A 19,579-nucleotide genomic window follows, 5' to 3' on the forward strand; every position below is an offset into this window, starting at 1 on the left:
GACCCTTCGCGCGTTTTTCGGTGACTCGACGGTGAGCCGCCCAACGAACAACATTGGTGCACTGCACCTCTTCAACAGCACAAGTGTGAAAAGAGGCAGCTCGCAAACTCTGAAAAGCAAGGAGAGAGAGGTCTTTCGTATGTACATTCGACCCGCACAAGGAAAAAATTTAGTGGCGAAATTTAGCGTCCAGTGCCTCTGTCATGCTTTGTAGTCGCAGTATTTTTTTTTTTTGTTGCTGTTGTGGCCGCATCTATTCAGGGCTCGATGAAAAAGGGCAGAGAAGAATAATGAAACAGATTAGTAACCTCAGTTTTGATCCTACATCACTATCGCTTCTAACATTACATTTATCCAATGATATCACTATCGCTTCTAACATTACATTTATCCAATGACATAGCGGCAACCTTCTGGTGTAATTTCCCCCCGCAGAGTTCTGGTGAGTGCCGTTACGTGGAAAAGCGGTCGGCAGTTATGTAGCGACTTCAATACATGATTAAAATATTAAATTCTTTGATATCGGTCCACGCAAACCACAAATGAAAAAATAGGCGCTTCAATAGTGTTAGAGGGCCCCTTTAAAAAGAAAAAAACATCCTCGTTGCCGCAAAGTTTCCTTCCCTGCATTGCGGTGAAGCAGTGCCATGAAGACAACTTGCACATTAATATTAGGTTTGTGTGTTGCCCTACGGACAGGTAGTGGGACATTTTCTGATTTGCAAAAGAAATAATTATGACGTAGTGGGAACTCAACAACTGTGCTTGCAATGTGCATTCAATGATACTTTGAAATGACCAGTGTTACACGCACAGTTGTTCGTTTTCTAACAGCGCGATTGAGGCATGCACCGAGAACCGAACCAGGCTAGCAGTTGAGAAAGCAATAGGCACCAGGCCTGATTACGCTATCCTAATTGTCTTTTAAAGGCCAAGCTCAGGCGTCCTCCAATTTTTGGTTTCACCTTCAAAATTTGATTTAGAATATCTTCAATTACGAGAAATTTTCTTGATTTTTTTTTAAAAACGGGTACGCCATAGATTCGCATGCATCACAACTTGCTAATATGAACAACTGCCAAGTTAATCAACAAATCCTTATTAACTAGTCTCGTCAAAGACATTTTAGTCATCATCTATTTCCACCTCAACATGAAGTATGTGTAAGAAAACAACTGTAGAGTGACTGTCATAAAATTATGATAAAAAATCGGTATTGTCTAAAGAAAACACCCTGTATACCATCTTTCTGTTTCTACAGACAGTCATGATGGCAGCTCTTAACTAGGTAGTTATTTTGGGTACACACGTGCAATAGGAAGGACTTTGCCATTACAGTCAAACCTTGATATAATAAACCTGGATATAATGAAGTATTGCTTATAACAAAGTAAGTGACGATGGTCTTAGGATAGGTAATAGTGTTAGCAATAAACTTTTATAATGCATTTTCAGATATAACGAACTTCATTTTACGTAAAACGTAACTTTGCTATAATGAAGTGTGAGTGTAACTATTTTTTATAAAATAGAACACTCAGCACATTAATATATGAACCACATGGCTGGCTGCCTTTCACTGCATGCTATCAATCTCACATTCTCTATAATACAGTCCATGTATGCATATATTACCCGTTTTCATGCTAATTTATAAGCTTCAGCTGCAAAAGTGCTTTGAAGGGTTGTTGGCACAGCATCCATTCCCAAATGCCAGTGTAGCCTCATGCCAGCACTGATTTTAGAGAAGCAGTGTACAATGACATGGTAGGATAACTGACTATATCAAAATGGTGTCCTCACAAGAATTGAAGTGACGAAAGTTGGCTGAATCGGGTATTTTATGTTAGAATGTTCAGCCTGAAACAGAAAAAGACAAAAAGGGCAAAGGATGAGAGTGCACCTTCACAGGCATCTTCAGCACAAGCGTGGCCACGTGGAGGTAGAGCTGAGCCGTAACGTGCTGCAGCACAAAGTTCCAGGCACTGCTCAAAAACAGCTGCTTGTGTGCCTCGTTGAGTAAAATGTCCAAGCTAGTAGTCAGAAAAAATTTCAATGGTTACTTGAACTTACATGTGCAAAGTCATCAGAATAATGAAGTATCAAAAAATATAACAAGCAGCCAACTCCACACAGCAGAAAGACAAAAAAAATGTTCTTAAATTTATTCCCTTGTAACTTTTGGCATACAACTACAGAACAAGTAGTAAGCACCTGCAATCGTAATGTACTATAAAGCAAACTGGTTTACCAAGCTTAAAAAAAAAAGCTGCTGGTAAACTACACAGTTAAGAAACCAATGCATAAAGCAAGGCGTTCAGTCATTTGTTCTAATCCACCAACAACACATGGTTAAAAACTGCTTCTTGCGCTGTTTGCTGAAACCGTCACACAGGCTGAGCCAAGTTCGATGGTATTTTCTCGTACATGTTTCACCACAAAAGCAAAATTCAAAGTGATTTTCGCTTTCATAAGGCCTTTAATTATCAGCATTAAAATATTTTTTCTATAATAAAGAACTGAGACAGCCTGAGAAGTAGAACTGTTATTTCAGACACCACAAGAGCGTAGGCCTAGCCAGCGAGATTAATGACAACATCCTGCCTGAGCCTCTCGTGCTAAGCACCGACGATGTGACTGCCGAGCATTGCATGACCACTGCCTCTTCATTACAGTTCTATCAATTACAATCCAAAAGGGTAACAACAAACTATCACCGCTGCCAATGCTCTGCCTAAGCTACGAAAAAAAATTGGCTACTTAAGTAAGGTACAACTTGAGCACACAGCAGCTTTTCCACCTCAAGAATGAATGCACACGTGTGTATACTAATTAGTAAACACGCTAAACCGACAGAATCGGCTGGATAAACGGTGACCCCGTGGTCAGTAAACATGCCCGATTACATTACTGGGACTACTTCTTCAGTCTCAAAGACAACTGGTTGTCGTCCTTCTGTCATCTGGGCAAGCCTCCTTTACCTTCTTACGTGGTTGAGTATAGACTTGTATTGCTAGAGTACCATTTCGAAATTAAATAGGGGGTCATGCCAGGGACACAATATAGAGAACATGTTTACCACGAAACTTCGTAGGCCATAAAACGTGCATAAGTTAAAATGATTGTTACACAGCTGCTGCACCGACTCAGAACTTCGCTACTTTTCAATATTTAAAGATGGCCTACACAGAATGCTAAAGAATTTGAAGGCTATTAATAGCTATTTTGAAAAACATTTAACAGATCAAAACAGTGCATACAAGGGACTTATGATAAACTCACGCAGTCATGTTGCTATAACAACCTTGAAATTTTGGTACAAAATAAGAAAAAAATGCGATTGGCAGGTATTATTTTTTCTAAGAGTCAAGCGGACTTCTAAGGCTACATTATTAGTCACTCTGAATCCCTTCAGGGTTGCTCTTCAGTGCTCCCTAAATGCCTCATTACAATCATCATTACAATCAAGAGCCAAAAAACCATTTTATTGTGTGTGTAAAACCAACGAGCATCATAAGATCCTTGAGATGTCATGCATGCCATGTATGATGACACCATTACATTATTTCACACACGTCTTACCAAAAAATTATTTAAAAACACTGTTTAATACGTGCGACTTAATTCAATATGTTAAAGGGACACTAAAGTCAACTATTAAGTCAAAGTTGATTGCTGAAATGGCGGTCCAGAAACCTCGTAGTGTTACTTTTGTGCCAAGGAAGGGCCTATTTCGATATAAAATCACGTTTTAGTTCTCCGGCGCAGGAGGGAGGCGCCCAGCAGGAGCAGTCGCTCATTGCGTCGGCTCCGTGTTTTCTGAGGCGGAAATCACCATATACAGCGGATTTCTCGTTACGAATCGACGCCACAAGTCATCGCGACCATCCTGACAAAAAATCAGGTGGGAGGACTTGCATTTGACCATTTTATGCCCGTTTTTGCGTTCGCTGTGCTGGCAGAAGAGCCACCTGCATAGCGTTCACCGTAGACACCGCCGCCACCGCTGCGACGCAGCTAGGCGTCGTGAGGAACCACAAGAACGCAGCGCCCTGAACGCGTGTCGTTTTGAGTTTTTTGACCAGATGGAAGTGACCGTGGAGGGAGAAAGCGTTTCGAAAGAAGAATTTGAGGATAATACCAGATGGCGACCGCTGGGACAGCGAAAAATTACAAAGCAAATGTTAAACCAACCAAGCGAGCAGCATTCGACAGGGGAGAAGGACAAGAAACTGGGAGAACAACAGCTTCACCAAATCATCAGAGGTAGCAGAATGCTGCCCCTTCCAAGGGAAGACTACAAGATAATTGTTCGACCTCGTGGGGGGACTTCGTGTCGTTGACCACGGTGCTGCCCGCATTGCCAACAGCGTCTACGAAGCGGCCAATATACCAAGGGAAGTCCGAGAGCTAGACACAATCTGCCTCAACTACCAACAAAACATCGTTGTGGTCAGCACTCCTGTAGAAGAACATGCCAACAGATACCAGCGAATTGCCTGTATCAAAATCGGCACGCAAGCTTTTGAAGCCAGCGCTTATGAAGCAGCTCCAGAAAACACCTCCAAGGAAGTGATCAGGGGAATACCGCTAGAAGACACTGCCCAAGATATAACTGAAAACGTCGTAAGCCCCAGAAACCCAACTGCACTCGTGGTTAAGCGAATGGGCAATACCACCAATGTGATTGTACCATTTGACGGCTACCATGTGCCAAGCTACGTGAAATACGGCAGGGCATTGCTACGATGTTCGTTGTACAGAAAACAATTGGACGTGTGCTACCACTGTGGACACTTGGAGCATAGGGCGGATGTTTGCCCCAACCCTAAAGATACGATCTGCCGAGGCTGCAGAATGCCAAATCCTTCCGAAAGCCACGAATGCAAGGCCAGGTGCCAGCTATGCGACGAAGACCACCCCACAGCAGGCCGAACCTGCAAAGCAAGGTATAAGACACCATTCCTAGTGCAGAAACGTCGCTGGGAAAGAGCAAGACAAGAACAAGAGAACGCGTCCTTTGCCGCACAAGACAGGCCATCTGACCCCAAAGCAGCAAGGGACAACATATCGAAGTCCTCCCCCAGTTTGCCACATAAGAGGAAAAGCCACTGAAGGTCCAGGAACCGCTCCAGGTCAAAGTCACACTCCCAGTCAAGGGCCAAGGAACCCCAAAACCCCAGCGCCGATACATCGTTCAAGGTGAGCTGGGCAGACAGGGTCAAGGGGACGCGCGCGGAGGCGGAGGCTGCTTCTGACCAAAAAGCCACCAAACTCGAGGCAGAGTTCGCACAACTGAAACAAATGATTCTGCAAAACAATCAGATAATTGCCGCCATGAGGGGGGAGAATTAAAATTAAGAGAAGAAATTCCTAACTGCAGAACAGGCACGGTACAGTGCAATGACTCAATAAATATAAACACAGGATCTGACTCCCCTCTCCCAAAACGTAAGGCTTTCGAGAACAACGACGATGGTACTAGCAAGCACAAGAAAACCAAGACTGCTAACATGTTGCACAAAGGTAGGAATATAAAGAATGCGTAGATTTACAAATAAGCAAAGTTGAAGAAGCTGTGAAGTTCAAATTGAGGCAACAAAGGACATTAAGGAAACCATGGGAGTGCAAATCAAAGAGTGGGGAACGGCTATTATGCAGCAAATTAACACAGTTATACAACAACAGCAGGTTCACCAGCAGCAACTAGATAGCTTATCTACTAGGGTAACAGAACTTGAAAAATGCCCCTCAGCTACAGGCCTACAAGCCAGTGGAGTAGCGCCTTTTAAACCAATCATCAAACCTCTGCTACTAAAGCCGGCTATTATGAACCTGGCGCCTCCTCAGCAATAATTGCCGCCATGGACTGACACAACAAATATGTATTATGGCGATGGAATTGTAGAAGCTACAGAAACAAGAAAGCCATTCTACACCATTATCTTAAAGATAAAGAAAAAACCATATATCATCATCTTACAGGAGACGCATGGTCTCGCTAAGTTGTCTGGCTACAGCTCTATCGGCAGTGCCGAGGCGGAGACTAAAGCCCTTACAACTTTGAAGCGGAGGGATCACACGGCAGTGCAACACAGCACACAGGTTACCGATATAGAAAATATACTAATTGAAATCATGCTCACAAGAAAAACAGGGGACAGTGTGTTCATCCTAAACGTGTACAGTAGCTCGAAATTCACATGGCACTAATTTTTAACTTTCTTTAAGCGCACGCTTACCATAGCGGGTGATCGAGTTGTAATAATCGGAGGGGAATTTAATGCCCCTTATTGTACAATGGGTTATAAACACATCCACCCCAAGTGCAGGAATCTCTGGCTGGACTCGTAACAGGAAGGGCTAACATTCATCACTGACCCCACAGTACCCACTAGGCAAGGGAATAGTGTTTGTGGTGATACCACGTCCGACCTTACTTTTATAAAGAACACGCAATCTCTGCGATGGCTGAATACACAGCAAGACTTTGGAAGCGATTATTCTATCATTGAAATCCAGCTTATTGGGGAGTCCACCAAACACATGGGCAAACAGCTTAGTCTAGTTGACTGGGTTAAATTCAGAAATATGCGAGAGGGCATCACAGAAAGCATTACAAACATTGACCAATGGACAGCTAATCTAAAGAAGGATATTTCAGAGGCAACAAAAATAGTCTCACCGGAAGCTAAGCTTGAAATTCTGAACAGTAGGCTATTACATAAGTGAGAAGCCAAACAAGGGCTATAAAAATGCTGGAAAACACAGAAACATAACAGAACACTAAGAAAAAAGATAACCACACTTAACAAGGAAATCGAACAACACCTTTATTGCCAACAATGGGAAGAAACTTGTACCGCCATGGACAACCAACTGAGCCTAAGCAAAACGTGGAATTTACTTCGTCACCTCCTAAACCCAGAAGACACAAAAACGGTACACAAACAAAATATGAATAAAATTCTGCATGCCTATAAAAGCACAAAAAAAGACTTTCTCAAAGAGGTCGCGCTTAAATACATATCCCAGGCACCACCATGCACTCACGCCGATTACGTAGGAGCGCAGAATCCTGACATCGATAAAGAATTCAACGAAGCTGAGATACGAGCAGTTCTACACAAACTAAATACTACGTCGGCACCAGGCCCTGACGCCATTACGAGCAAAACACTGCAAAACCTAGATGATACGTCCATTGGCAAATTAACAGACTTTATTAATGAATGCTGGAGACAAGGCCACATACCGCAGCAATGCAAAACGGCACACGTCATGCTTATACCCAAGACTGGCAAACGCTTACAGCTTGAAAACCTAAGACCTATTTCACTAACTTCCTGCCTAGGTAAGGTAATGGAACACGCCTTACTGAGCCGATTGACTAGCAAACGCTTACAGCTTGAAAACCTAAGACCTATTTCACTAACTTCCTGCCTGGGTAAGGTAATGGAACACACCTTACTGAGCCGATTGACTAACTACCTAGAGGACAACGTAGTCCCATGTACAATGATAGGATTTCAGAAAAAAAATCTCTGTACACAAGACACGATGCTACAATTAAAACACGAGATCATAGATGACCCTAGCATATCAACTCGAGCCATCCTCGGGCTTGATCTAAAAAAGGCATTTGATAATGTCACCCACCAAACCATACTGAATCGTGTCAGTAACTTAGGTTTAGGTGAGCGGACGTATAATTACATCCGGAACTTCCTAACGAATAGACAAGCCACAATCGTTGTAGGAGGCCTCACATCCGAGGAAATATCTATGGGTAGTGCAGGTACACCCCAAGGATCAGTGATATCACCTATGTTATTTAACTAAGTCCTAACTGGCCTCCCAAGTAGATTAGAAAAGATAGAAGGTTTGCACTATACAATATGTTGCAAATTGTGTAGAGGACGAGGAGCAACATTATCATCATCGGGGATTAGACCGGAATTTGGAAAAAAGAAGAGGTCGATCGGGTGGGCTTCGTCATGGGCACGGCGGCTCGTCCTTTCCTCAACATTTTGGTGCCGTGAAACCCAGGAAGAAGGACCTTCAGAGGTGAGACGGAGCGGCCTTCACGAATTTCGACCGCATTCACGACCTCGAGAAGTTTTGTGAAGCCGCCGTTGGTTGACGCTGATGTGCGAAGCCAAACTGTTCCCGAGAACCATATCAAGAAGCATGACACCTCGACATTGCTTGAGACTTCGTGCTGCGAAGCGTTTGTGACGAACATCATGTTGACTGCGACTTCACCTAGTGACGTGACCGACCAGTGTTCTCTCACGTTTTCGACACTGGACTGGATAATGGAGGCCCTGTTCGCAAGACGGAATGAAGTGCTCAAGGCCGTCACAGAAGCCATCGCCAACATTGAACGTCTTATACACGTGTAGCGTCCGTCAGTAAGTGAGTTACGGTATATTCATCGAATTATGATCGAACGTTACAAGCTTTTTAAAGAAATCAACAAGGAAGTAGAAGACGCAGTTCATATTGATCGCTTGAAAACTGAGATGGGTGAAGCAGACCTTTATGAACACCAGATCATTCTAGCCAAGGTCAGAGTGGAGTATAAGATCGCGGACGTAGTAAATGCTCGACAAGCTCACTTGGAGGCCATGGAGAAAAGGATTTGGACAGAAGTACAAGCTGACGTGCACTCTTCGTCTGTGGCGCCACCATCTTGCCTCTGCTTCTAACGGAAGCTAGAAGACTCAGACTCACGACGGATAGCTGAACGAGCTGGAAGCCGAAAGGTCACCATTTCACCAATGGAATGAGCATTCAAGCACGCACAGAACCACTACTTTCAAAGAACTGGCCCAGCCGTTAGAACTCCCGTCAACGTATACTATGAAACAAAGGACACAACAGATACAACAACTCAAGTGCATATGGTGGAGGGACAAAGTTCTACTAATGAAAAGCGAGAAGCCTTTGAAGTTGTAAACGAGCATTCAAGGGATATCAAGAATGGGTGCAAGCTAAGGCCAGCAGATTCAAATGTAGCACAGTCCTTGCAGCCACGCGTAGAAATGTCTGACAGAAGCAAATCAAGACGCATTCAAGTGAAAAGAAGCAAGAGAAAAACTGCGAGGGCAGAGGAGCCTGCTGCCTGTATTAGTCCTACGAGTAAGCTACAAACATCACAGGGGAGAAGAATGCGAATTATACAAGCTACCTCGCTACCGATTAAGTATATTGAGACAGGGCCAAAACCAGCGAATAAAGCAGTCAAGTCCGGGATGGAGGAGGAAGGATGATGCTTCCAAGGTGAACACATCCAAGGCAAGAAATTCAAAGACAAAACTTCTCAAAATAAGCCACACCAGAAGCTCACAGAGGAAACCATGTTTCTACCAATAAAACCTGATTATCGAGAGCGCAAGTTTACCGAAGGCGACGCGTTCGAAGGCACGTATATGGAACAAGCGTCAGCAGCACCATTGGAAAATCAGGTGCAAAAGCAAACCCGGATTGTTCCACGTGGATTGACGTGGATGTTTAGTGTTTCCAGCAAATGTAATATTGTTCATCATGAGGCCACACTGGGGGGCGTGGAGGATGTTTCAAATTGTGTAGAGGACCAGGAGCGACATTATCATCATCGGGAATTAGACCGGCATTCAAAAGAAAGAAGAGGTCGATCGGGTGAACTTCGCCATGAGCACGGCGGCTCGTCCTTTCCTCAACACAATATATGCAGATGATATTACTCTGTGGGTAAGTAACGGCAGCAATGGGTCAATTGAACAACGTTTACAAGAAGCGATCCACACCGTAGAGCAATACCTAGAAGGAACTGGTCTCACGTGCTCAGCCAAAAAATCTGAGCTGCTATTACATAGACCAATATTAAAGGGCCAACCTCCCAAGCACCACAACACACATACCTACACAGACATACAACTTAAAACACGAGATAGACACACCATACTCATTGTCGACAAAATAAGGGTACTGGGGTTAATAATAGAAGCTAAAGGCATTAACAGGGAAACAGTACGCAATATCGAAGCAAAGGTTTCTCAAATGATGCGCCTAATCAAAAGAATTACGAATAAGCATAGCGGCATGAAAGAGGCAAATGTCATAAGGCTCATCCACGCGTTTGTCATCAGCCACATTACGTATGTTTCTGCATATCATAGATAGTTCGCAGCAGAAACAATGAAATTAAACAGCCTCATAAGAAAAATCTACAAACAAGCGCTGGGGCTCATGCAAAGCACAAGTACAGAGAGGCTGTTAGAGCTAGGTTTGCATAATACACTTGAGGAACTGATAGAGGCGCAATGTATTGCACAGTACAGGCGCCTCTCTAAAACCAAGACTGGTAGATAGATGCATCCTGGCAAAATTAGGCATCACTTACCACATACAATTTGGCACCAAATGCGACATTCCTTGTGACGTACGGGCTAAGCTCACAGTATGCGTCCCGTGCACAAAGCAGGTAGAAGGCTGAGCAGAGCCAAGACGATGACAAAGAGCTACGGAAATGACAAAGGTCTTCGTAGATGCCGCTGGTTACAAACACAAAAGCTGCTTCGTCGCGGCTGTAGTTAACCACAAGAAACAATGCAGCACCAGTCTGACAATACACACGAGACGCGTTGAAATGGCGGAAGAGATAGCTATAGCTTTGGCCATATTACAAACTGATGCATGTTATATAATCAGCGATTCACAAGCAGCTCTACGCAACTTTGCAAATGGCAGAATCTCCACTGAAGCACTGCGTATTCTTAGAACAGGCAAAACCAACCAAGATGACAGATGCGTTTGCATTCTCTGGTTCCCAGCTCACATACCCGACACCACGGGAGATATTAACCCTAACGAGGTGGCATACAGCATAGCTCGAGGACTCACTTTCCGGGCTACGACTAATGTTGATCCCTCGTCAGAATTTCCAAATGTGTGGGAGGTGGAGGACCGAATGACAACGTTTAATGAAATTACGAAACATTATAAATTACAGAGGCGTGTTTACCACCTTCCTCATCATAAACTCAACAGGGCACAGTCTGTTCAATGGCGACAATTACAAACCAGATCCTATAGGAATCCAGCGCTACTTCATGCAATGTATCCAGAGATCTACGTGACCGCTCAAGCAAAGATTGTCAGGCACGAGCTTCCTTAGAACATATACTATGGGAATGCCAGGGATTAAAACACAGTAATGAGAACACAACCTCCACCGACAGCCTTCGCGCGCTTGGCAGGCTGGGCTGCTCAGTTCAGCCCTGGACGATCAGCTATGGGCAATCCAGCAGGCCGAGGAAGCCGCGAGGAGGCAAGACCTTCTAGCCGACACCTAGGCGGGAGCCCAGCCCACTAACACGCCGGATACAAAATAAAGTTCATTCCTTCCTTTAGTGCTCCGCATTGGGTTAGCGCACTTCAAATTATCCACCTCAAGAAGCGGACCGACCGGACCGACTCAAGTCACTCTTGCCATGCAGAACGTTGCCCAGCTTTACTGCGCTAGTAGTAGCAGACTGAAAGCAGCGGGAGCCACAGTAGCAACAACGATCATTGATCAATTTCCCGCCATCGGCTTCGAGATTGCAGACATTCTTGTTTCAACAGGGCCCCGCTAGATGGCACCACATGTCCCACGTAACCACGCAAAAATTGAATTTTTTAACCACTTGCGCAATTCCCCATAGTAACGTCCAGCGGTTCTTTTTCTTTTTTCATGAACCGAACAGAAACGAACAAGCAGCATTTTATTGCGCCTCTTGATGCAGGCAAGGTTCTTAATTTAGTGCAGTTAGATCAATTACTAGCGATTAATTGTAGGCGGTCCGTCTTATGTCATCGGGATCATTTTGAAAATGTTCTACTGCGGCGCTTGTGTTCTTGTGCATTTACCTTAATTTCTCGGAAGTAGGGCACTGTTGTTGATAATATTGTCATTTTAGATGTTGTCATACATTGAGCTTTCACTCTGACGTAAATTGTTATTTGACTTTATTGTCCCTATAATAGTACATGCCAATCAGTTCCAGCAGTACCTACAGCCTGATGTATGTAACAGGAAAAAAAAAAAAGCAATGCAAGTGCAAACAAGAAGCAATACTACGACTCAATCGCATAGTACACTGAATGGCAGCTAAACAGACTATCTAAGCTGCAAAGCAAAGCTATAAGAGATGTAGCACATAGCAAGGAGGAGGACAGTTGAGCAAGCTGGTTCATTTTCCGACTTCGAAACAACCTTTCCAATTTGAACTGTTTGAAACGAGCAAAATGCAAGTGCTTCTGAACGGGCCACTCACGATTCGACGGCACTGACAGCATCCTCCAATGTGGATTTCGCTCCCAGTTTGTTTGGATCTGTGCCTCCAGAACCAGACAGAGCACACAGTGATGAACCGTTTGGGTTGTGCAGCGTCAGAATAGCCAGCTGGTCCAATCTCAGCAAATACGTGGTCAGGAAAAGCTCGTCCACTCTCAGCTCATTTTCAGTTTGATCGTGGTGGTATGCCTGCAGAAAAGACAGCACCCACTCTTCAATAAATAGTACAGCGCAAAAATCCTTGAAAATGAAAAACCAACGTGTTAAATTGCAACGTCAGAAAAATATATATATTAAGGTAGCGTTAGCGCACACTCAGTGCACCAATGTTGGCTATGTATATGTAGTTTTGCCTGTGCTAATATCATCATCAAGGCACTAGAAGGACAAGAGGAAGACTTCTCTTTCGAGTGAGCACACCTCTGATATGCCACAGTGGGCTATGTCTTAACTTGTGTTTTTTTTTTTGCCTGCGTTGCGCTAAGCGACGATGACAACATCAGACAGCCTTGCTCCCTAAGGCGCCCTTACACATAAATGCTTGCTATATATGCAAGAATAATGTAGCTGCTCGTAGCAGTAACTTACGAAAGTTTTGTGCTGTTCTTTGTTGAGGCAGTTTTCCATCCATACCGAAAATTCCCAGCCTGAAACATTTAATCTATTTTAACATCATACCTTGGTAACATTGGTCACACAGCGTTGCCACAGAAGCGAGTATGTAGCCTCAGCATTGAACTGTGGGTCCTCCTCTGCTTGAAGGGCGTGCGTGAAGGCATCCCGCACTCGCCCAGTGTCCAGTAACAGCTCGAGAAGCTTGACTCTATATTCCACATCCAGTGGACTTTCCATCTGCACACCATTTTTGCAAAAACAAAAAAATGAAATAACAGATGCAAAACTAAAACGAAATTCTACCACTTTCTTTCATCCAGGAGAACCCAGTAGGTCAGACCAAACTGAAATCTATCATCCGACTATCCTACAAGTATAAACCAACTCACACAGCAAAAAGTTTTATAGAAAACTATTACCATATTTACTCACGTAATGAATGCACTTTTTTTCTTGAAAAATCTTAGCAAAGCTGGGGGTGCGTTTATTGTGCGGGGCAAATTTTATGAAAACTTTTTTGGGATGAGCAGAAAATACGGTAATGCAAAAAAGAAAGTCAAGTCGCTTAATCTTTCGCATTGATATACGCGTACACTCTTTCGCGTGCACGTCTTTGGGCCTTGAGGTTTCGTATTGGCAGGAAGTGACCATCGGGTGTGCTTATCAGCTGTGACATCTGTACGTTCACACTGTTCGTAAACCCTGCTGTGGTGCACAAATAAAAAAGACGAGGGATGTGCCGCCGACAGGTAGAAAGAAAAACAATACGGCACGCGGTAGAGGGCGAGGGGGAAGGGAGCGAGACAAGGTGGCCGAGGGGGGCTGGCATAATAATAAATGACGGAAGAGATCCAACGGGTAAGAAGGCGCTAAGTGTCGGTTAGCGGGACTGCAGCGGGTGAATGTAGGGAGTGCGTATGTTACGCGGGGGAAAAATATACAAATCTTGACGACTTATGTTGAGGGTGGGTTTATTATGCGAGTGCGTTCACTACGCAAGTAAATATGGTACATTCTTCCTTCTTGTACTTTCTTGAGCACACAGCCTCATATATGTGCTTGAGCAGGTCACTCCCAATCGCTACTGGAAATGTGTCCAGTCTTTGACAAATCCCACTTGCGTCTACAGAGCAATTATACAATGCCCACTTGTAGTGCCAGCATCACACTCCACCTGTATTCATGTGTGCATACTATGTTTATTAAATAATTATCCAGCAGGTAAAATGCAGACATGCTAACATCTTAGTACACTAAGATGCTAGATTTTCTTAGTATTTCTACTGATAAAGGGTGATTCTGTACTAGTCGTTGACATCACCTAGCAATGTCTTACACAAATAAACCTAGCATCAAGTCAATTCAGCATAATGCATATGTAGTCAATGCTGATAAAAATTGCCACACTAAGGCTTCACATGGTGCGTCCCGATCATCTTATGTTGCCACTTTGCTTTGCATTAGCACTGAGCAAACAAAGACCCTATCATTTGCTTTAAACCACTATGAACCATGAAAAAGAAGCGACAGTAGAGCAAGTTGGCACTGATTCATCAGCTGCGAGCTTGTGCTAGCGTTGTTTCGGTCTCCTGTTCTTCTGTGCCTACTGTAAAATGCTGAGCAAGCCCCCCCCCCCCCCCCCCCTCCTGCGGTGAAGGAAAATCCAAATAGATTTGGAAAGGGGGTCACTTACTCAGTCCGGGACCAGTCATGGGCACTAATCTGGCACTTATTTCACATTTCCCGAAAAAGGGAAGGGGGCGCTTCATCGGGTGAGGGTTCTTGCTCGGTATTTTGCAGTAGTGTTTTGCAGGAAATTATCCAAAGTTATGGCTCAAATCCTGTCCACCACAGCTGCATTTTGGTGCAGTGTGATCTGCAAAAACACTCCTGCACTGATGTACACTAATGTGCACATTTAAAAATTCTAGCTAATTAGAATTGAAGCTCCATATTTGAAGATTTAAATCTTGACAACCATTTCTGATGGTGTTTACACTATTGCTCCTTTCAATAGACGATGAAATACTGTAGGCACTTTTACAGTGATACTACAAAATACACGCTTACACACCAGAGTTTTGAAAGTAATTAAAACGATGTCACCTGAAAGGACAACAATGTGAGCTATATGTGACATTACTCCATCTTTGCCATCAGATCAAGGGCCTAAGCCTGCAAAGTGGTGTATTTGAGACAAGCACAGAAGTGCACGTATTGAAGTTGACTGATCAGTTACTCATTTCATGCAAAGCATCTAAACGTGGCATAGATGCAAGACATGAGCCACCAATTTCATGAAATCTTACAGATATTTAAGCATCCTTTCAAGTTTTCTTCAACTTGAGGTTCAATGTGGACATATCGTAAATTAACATAATCAATACATTTAGTCCCAACAAACAGTATTTTTTTCAAGAGAACTGACGTTGAGTACTCACAATTTCCGATCTGATCAGATCCTCTTTGTCCTTTACATCAGGTACACCTTGAGCCCTTGTCAACATTTCCTGCATACAGGCACCAGCTGTTTTGTTGAGGAATTTAACACATAGATCTTCATCCTATTCTGTTCTTTTTTTTTGTTTTTTCACGTTTTAACACATGCCTCTCGGAAGAAGTTTCAGTTTTATTTAGCCACTTTTTTTAAAACATTATCATCATGAGCTGATGTTTTAACACCTAAGAATAATTATCCCGCACTAATTGCGGCCAGCTTGTTTAGAAAAGCCCATCTGTACCCCGATTGATTTATATGAAAGGTTTGACATCCCGAAACCATGATTATGAGAGATGCCATAGTGAAGGGCTCCGGAAATTAGAACCAGCTGAATTTCTTTAACGTGCACCCGAATCTGGGCACACAGGCCTATGGTATTATCGCTTACACAGAAAATGCCCATCTGTACGCATCAACAATCTAATTCTCTTCATCAGATCATACAGTGGCAACACGTAATCACCATCTTTCAAGCTGATTTATGCATGCTCTACTTTTACCGCAAGCAAGTTGGAACGCTGCAATGTGCAAATCCAGAAAAAAATCTCCGGAAATTAGAACCAGCTGAAGTTCTTTAACGTGCACCCGAATCTGGGCACACAGGCCTATGGTATTATCGCTTACACAGAAAATGCCCATCTGTACGCATCAACAATCTAATTCTCTTTATCAGATCATACAGTGGCAACACGTAATCACCATCTTTCAAGCTGATTTATGCATGCTCTACTTTTACCGCAAGCAAGTTGGAACGCTGCAATGTGCAAATCCAGAAAAAAATATATTTATACAGAACCTAGTCAACTACGCACCATTTATATACTGTAGGACAAAAAAAAAAACACAATAATATTTCATGTTATTTACAGTGAATGAATGGTGACCATTCCAACCTAAGACGTCAGCAACCTCAAAAACAAATAATGAAATTTCAGACTACAAAAGAAGTCTGTAGCTTTAAATGGTATAGATAGAGAGCAGCCCTCCATCAAAACTTCGCATTTCTAGAGCAGTGCGAGATGTGTCACAGAAAAAAAAACAGCATATGTAAAATTTAAACACCAAGACTTGAAAATTTTTTCAACCAGACATAAAAGTGATTCAGGTCACTTGTGCTAATTCAATAATGCCACATATATACTCAAACCTTATTATAACAAACTTGCGAACTACAACAAAATAAGTTTGTTATATCTAAAAATTTGTTATAAAGGTTATGCCTGACACTGTATTTATCGCAGGACTATTTTTCCCTTACTTGGTTATAACCGATATTTCGTTATATCCTAGTTTGATATATTGAAGTTTTAGTCTGCATTTCTTTTGTAATTTTGACTGAGAGCAAAATTTACGAAAAATAATAATGATATAACAATTATTCAATAAAATCGGCATACATAGTATCTATGCATAAGCAATCTGCATGAACAAATGAACAATCTTAAAGCAATAAAATTAGAGAAAAAGACTTAGCTGGTTTACCTAAAAAATAACATATACAGAATAATCTCCTTGATATTTTACCGGCCATTATGCTCGCGATTGCAAAAGCTAAATATAACCCCATTTGGGCACTACGGTTCGGATCACATATTTTCTTGGATCATAGGTTTATTTTCCACACTTTTTTTTAATCATATTAACGAGATTCTACCTATAACATGCCTATACTACTATAGAGACTATGGCTCACCTTGAGTTTAACCACAATGCTATGACCAGGAAAATGGTCTTCAGCTTGTTTCAGCCAATACTGCAAACAAAAAAAAGCCTTAACATGTCCAAAAGCAAGAAATCATTTCGGCATTATCAATTCTTTAATATGCTATGCATCAATGCAGTAATTATTCACAAACTTTTCAAATGATCTAGAAAATGAAAAAAAGAGTAAGTGATCCCTTCCTTCGCAATTTATTGAGTCATACCTTAATAGCTTGTCGATCAGCTGGTAAGTCAGCATAGATTTTGCAAACTGAAAACGAAAAAGAATTACATGGTGACCACTTGAATGACTCTTCATGTTCACAACTGAATCGTTAGCTTAATTACAAGAAAAGTGCATGAATGCACAATTCTTACTTTTCAACAAAACATCCTTCTGGCTTTCATCCAAGTCCAAGCAACTAGACACAGAAAAATAAAGAACTGTCAAGAAAAATACTAAGAGGCATCATAGCAGAGGGCGAAGCAGGAAAATAAATGACACAATCGAAATGTTATCATAACATCATTATTTTCTAAGCTACAAGCCTTCTGCTCATTATATTACCAGGTAATTTTAAAGCAAAACTCCTGAAGAGCCATGAAACTCTCAGTGGCATTCCCCAAGACTCGGGCTGGAAATGGTCGACAAATGTACAATCGATGAATTTGTGCTAACAGTATATTAATTAAAGCAATGTTTTCCTACTATACCATTTCAACGTGTAAGAAAGAGAACCTCACCGAAGGATAAAAAAAGATAAGGCCTTCTGTTATAAAAGAAATTTGTATTGAAATCTACGCACATCATACAAACTGCACTGAAATGTGACATCACACCTTAAATGATTTGTATTGAAATCTACGCACATCATACAAACTGCACTGAAATGTGACATCACACCTTAAATGAGAGATCTGAGCGGCCACAGACACCAGGAGTGGGCACTAATATAAGCTTTCGCTCATTGAATAACTGTAAACTTCGTCAAATAGCTTTGCCATCTGTTTCAAAGTAGAGAGAGTATGCTCAGACTATTGGCTTCTATATGCTAAAGCCAATGCCTATCGTCGATGCGGCGATGGCGTATTGGTTAGAGCATCCGCCTCGCATGCAAGAGGTCCGTGGTTCAAATCCCGGTGCCGCGCAGTTCCCAACCGGATTAAAAAAAAAAATCCGCGTGTTGATGGAACTGCATTAAGAGGCCTGGGGTGCGGCCTCACCGGTGACCACCGCCGGGAACGCACTCCCTCACCAGAGAAGGATTGGCCACCCTGGTGCAGTATCTGGCCACTACCTCCCACATGCATACGTCAAATAACTCACGGCCCTCAGTCCCCAGCAGCTGCGAACAACTGACCACGGCGGCGGTCAGATCTGCAACGCAGCAGAGGGTGCTAAGAATCTCTGGATCCGGACAGGCCGCCATTGGAACCTGAACTTGGCAACGTTTAACGCTAGAACCTTATCTAGTGAGGGAAGTCTAGCTGTATTATTCGAGGAGATAGAAGGCATTAAATGGGATATAATAGGGCTGAGTGAGGTTAGGAGGACAGATTAGGCCTATACTGTGCTACAGAATGGGCACGTCATTTGCTATCGGGGCTTGGCAGACAGAAGAGAACTGGGAGTAGGGTTCCTAATTCACAGACTGGGAGTAGGGTTCCTAATTCACAGAAACATAGCTGGCAACATAGAGGATTACTATAGCATTAATAAAAGGGGGGTAGGTATCGTAATTAAACTCAATAAGAGATACAAGATGAAGGTAGTACAGGCTTACGCGCCTACATCCAGCCATGATGACGCTTCAGTTGAAAGCTTCTATGAAGACGTGGAATCGACAATGAGTAAGGTAAAAACACAGTATACTATAGTGATGGGGGACTTTAATGCAAAGGTAGGGAAGAAGCAGGCTGGAGACCAGGCAGTAGGAGATTATGGCATCGGTATTAGAAACGCTAGAGGAGAGCTACTATTAGAATTCGCAGAACGCAATAATTTACGGATTTTGAATACCTTCTACCGAAAACGAGAAAACCGCAAGTGGACATGGAGGAGCGGTAATGGCGAAAATAAGAACGAAATAGACCTTATAATGAGTGCACAACCAGGAATCGTGCAGGATGTGAAAGTGGTTGACAAGGTACGATGCAGTGAACATAGAATGGTACGGTCTCGAATTCGCCTAGACTTGAAGAAGAAACGACAGAAACTGATACTCAAGAAGCCAATCAATGAGCTAGCACTGAGAGGGAAAGTACAGGAATTCAGAGTGTCGCTGCAGAACAGGTACTTAGTGAGGAAACCAACCTTAGCATAGATACAATGAATGATAATCTGACGAGTATCATTACGGAGTGTGCAGTGGAAGTTGGAGGCAGGGCAGTTAGACAGGACACTGGCAAGCTTTCCCAGGAAACGAAGAACCTAATTAAGA

General features: G+C 42.9%; 1 protein-coding gene across 3 annotated transcripts in view; it reads right to left on the reverse strand.

The window, feature by feature from the left end:
- The window catches only part of LOC119159594 (RANBP2-like and GRIP domain-containing protein 5/6), a 69,067-nt gene that overhangs the window by 41,241 nt on the left and 8,247 nt on the right, over window positions 1-19,579 (reverse strand). For all 3 annotated transcript variants that reach the window (XM_037412396.2, XM_075891467.1, XM_075891466.1), the window contains exons 4-10: window positions 17,517-17,560; window positions 17,363-17,409; window positions 17,131-17,190; window positions 15,379-15,447; window positions 13,001-13,174; window positions 12,303-12,511; window positions 1,904-2,033 (exon numbers count right to left, since the gene is read on the reverse strand). In XM_037412396.2, the coding sequence (XP_037268293.2) occupies window positions 1,904-2,033; window positions 12,303-12,511; window positions 13,001-13,174; window positions 15,379-15,447; window positions 17,131-17,190; window positions 17,363-17,409; window positions 17,517-17,560 (733 nt within the window). The remainder of the gene's footprint in view (window positions 1-1,903; window positions 2,034-12,302; window positions 12,512-13,000; window positions 13,175-15,378; window positions 15,448-17,130; window positions 17,191-17,362; window positions 17,410-17,516; window positions 17,561-19,579) is intronic.

Source organism: Rhipicephalus microplus, chromosome 1 (genome assembly GCF_043290135.1).
Source record: "Rhipicephalus microplus isolate Deutch F79 chromosome 1, USDA_Rmic, whole genome shotgun sequence".
NCBI lineage: Eukaryota > Metazoa > Arthropoda > Arachnida > Ixodida > Ixodidae > Rhipicephalus > Rhipicephalus microplus.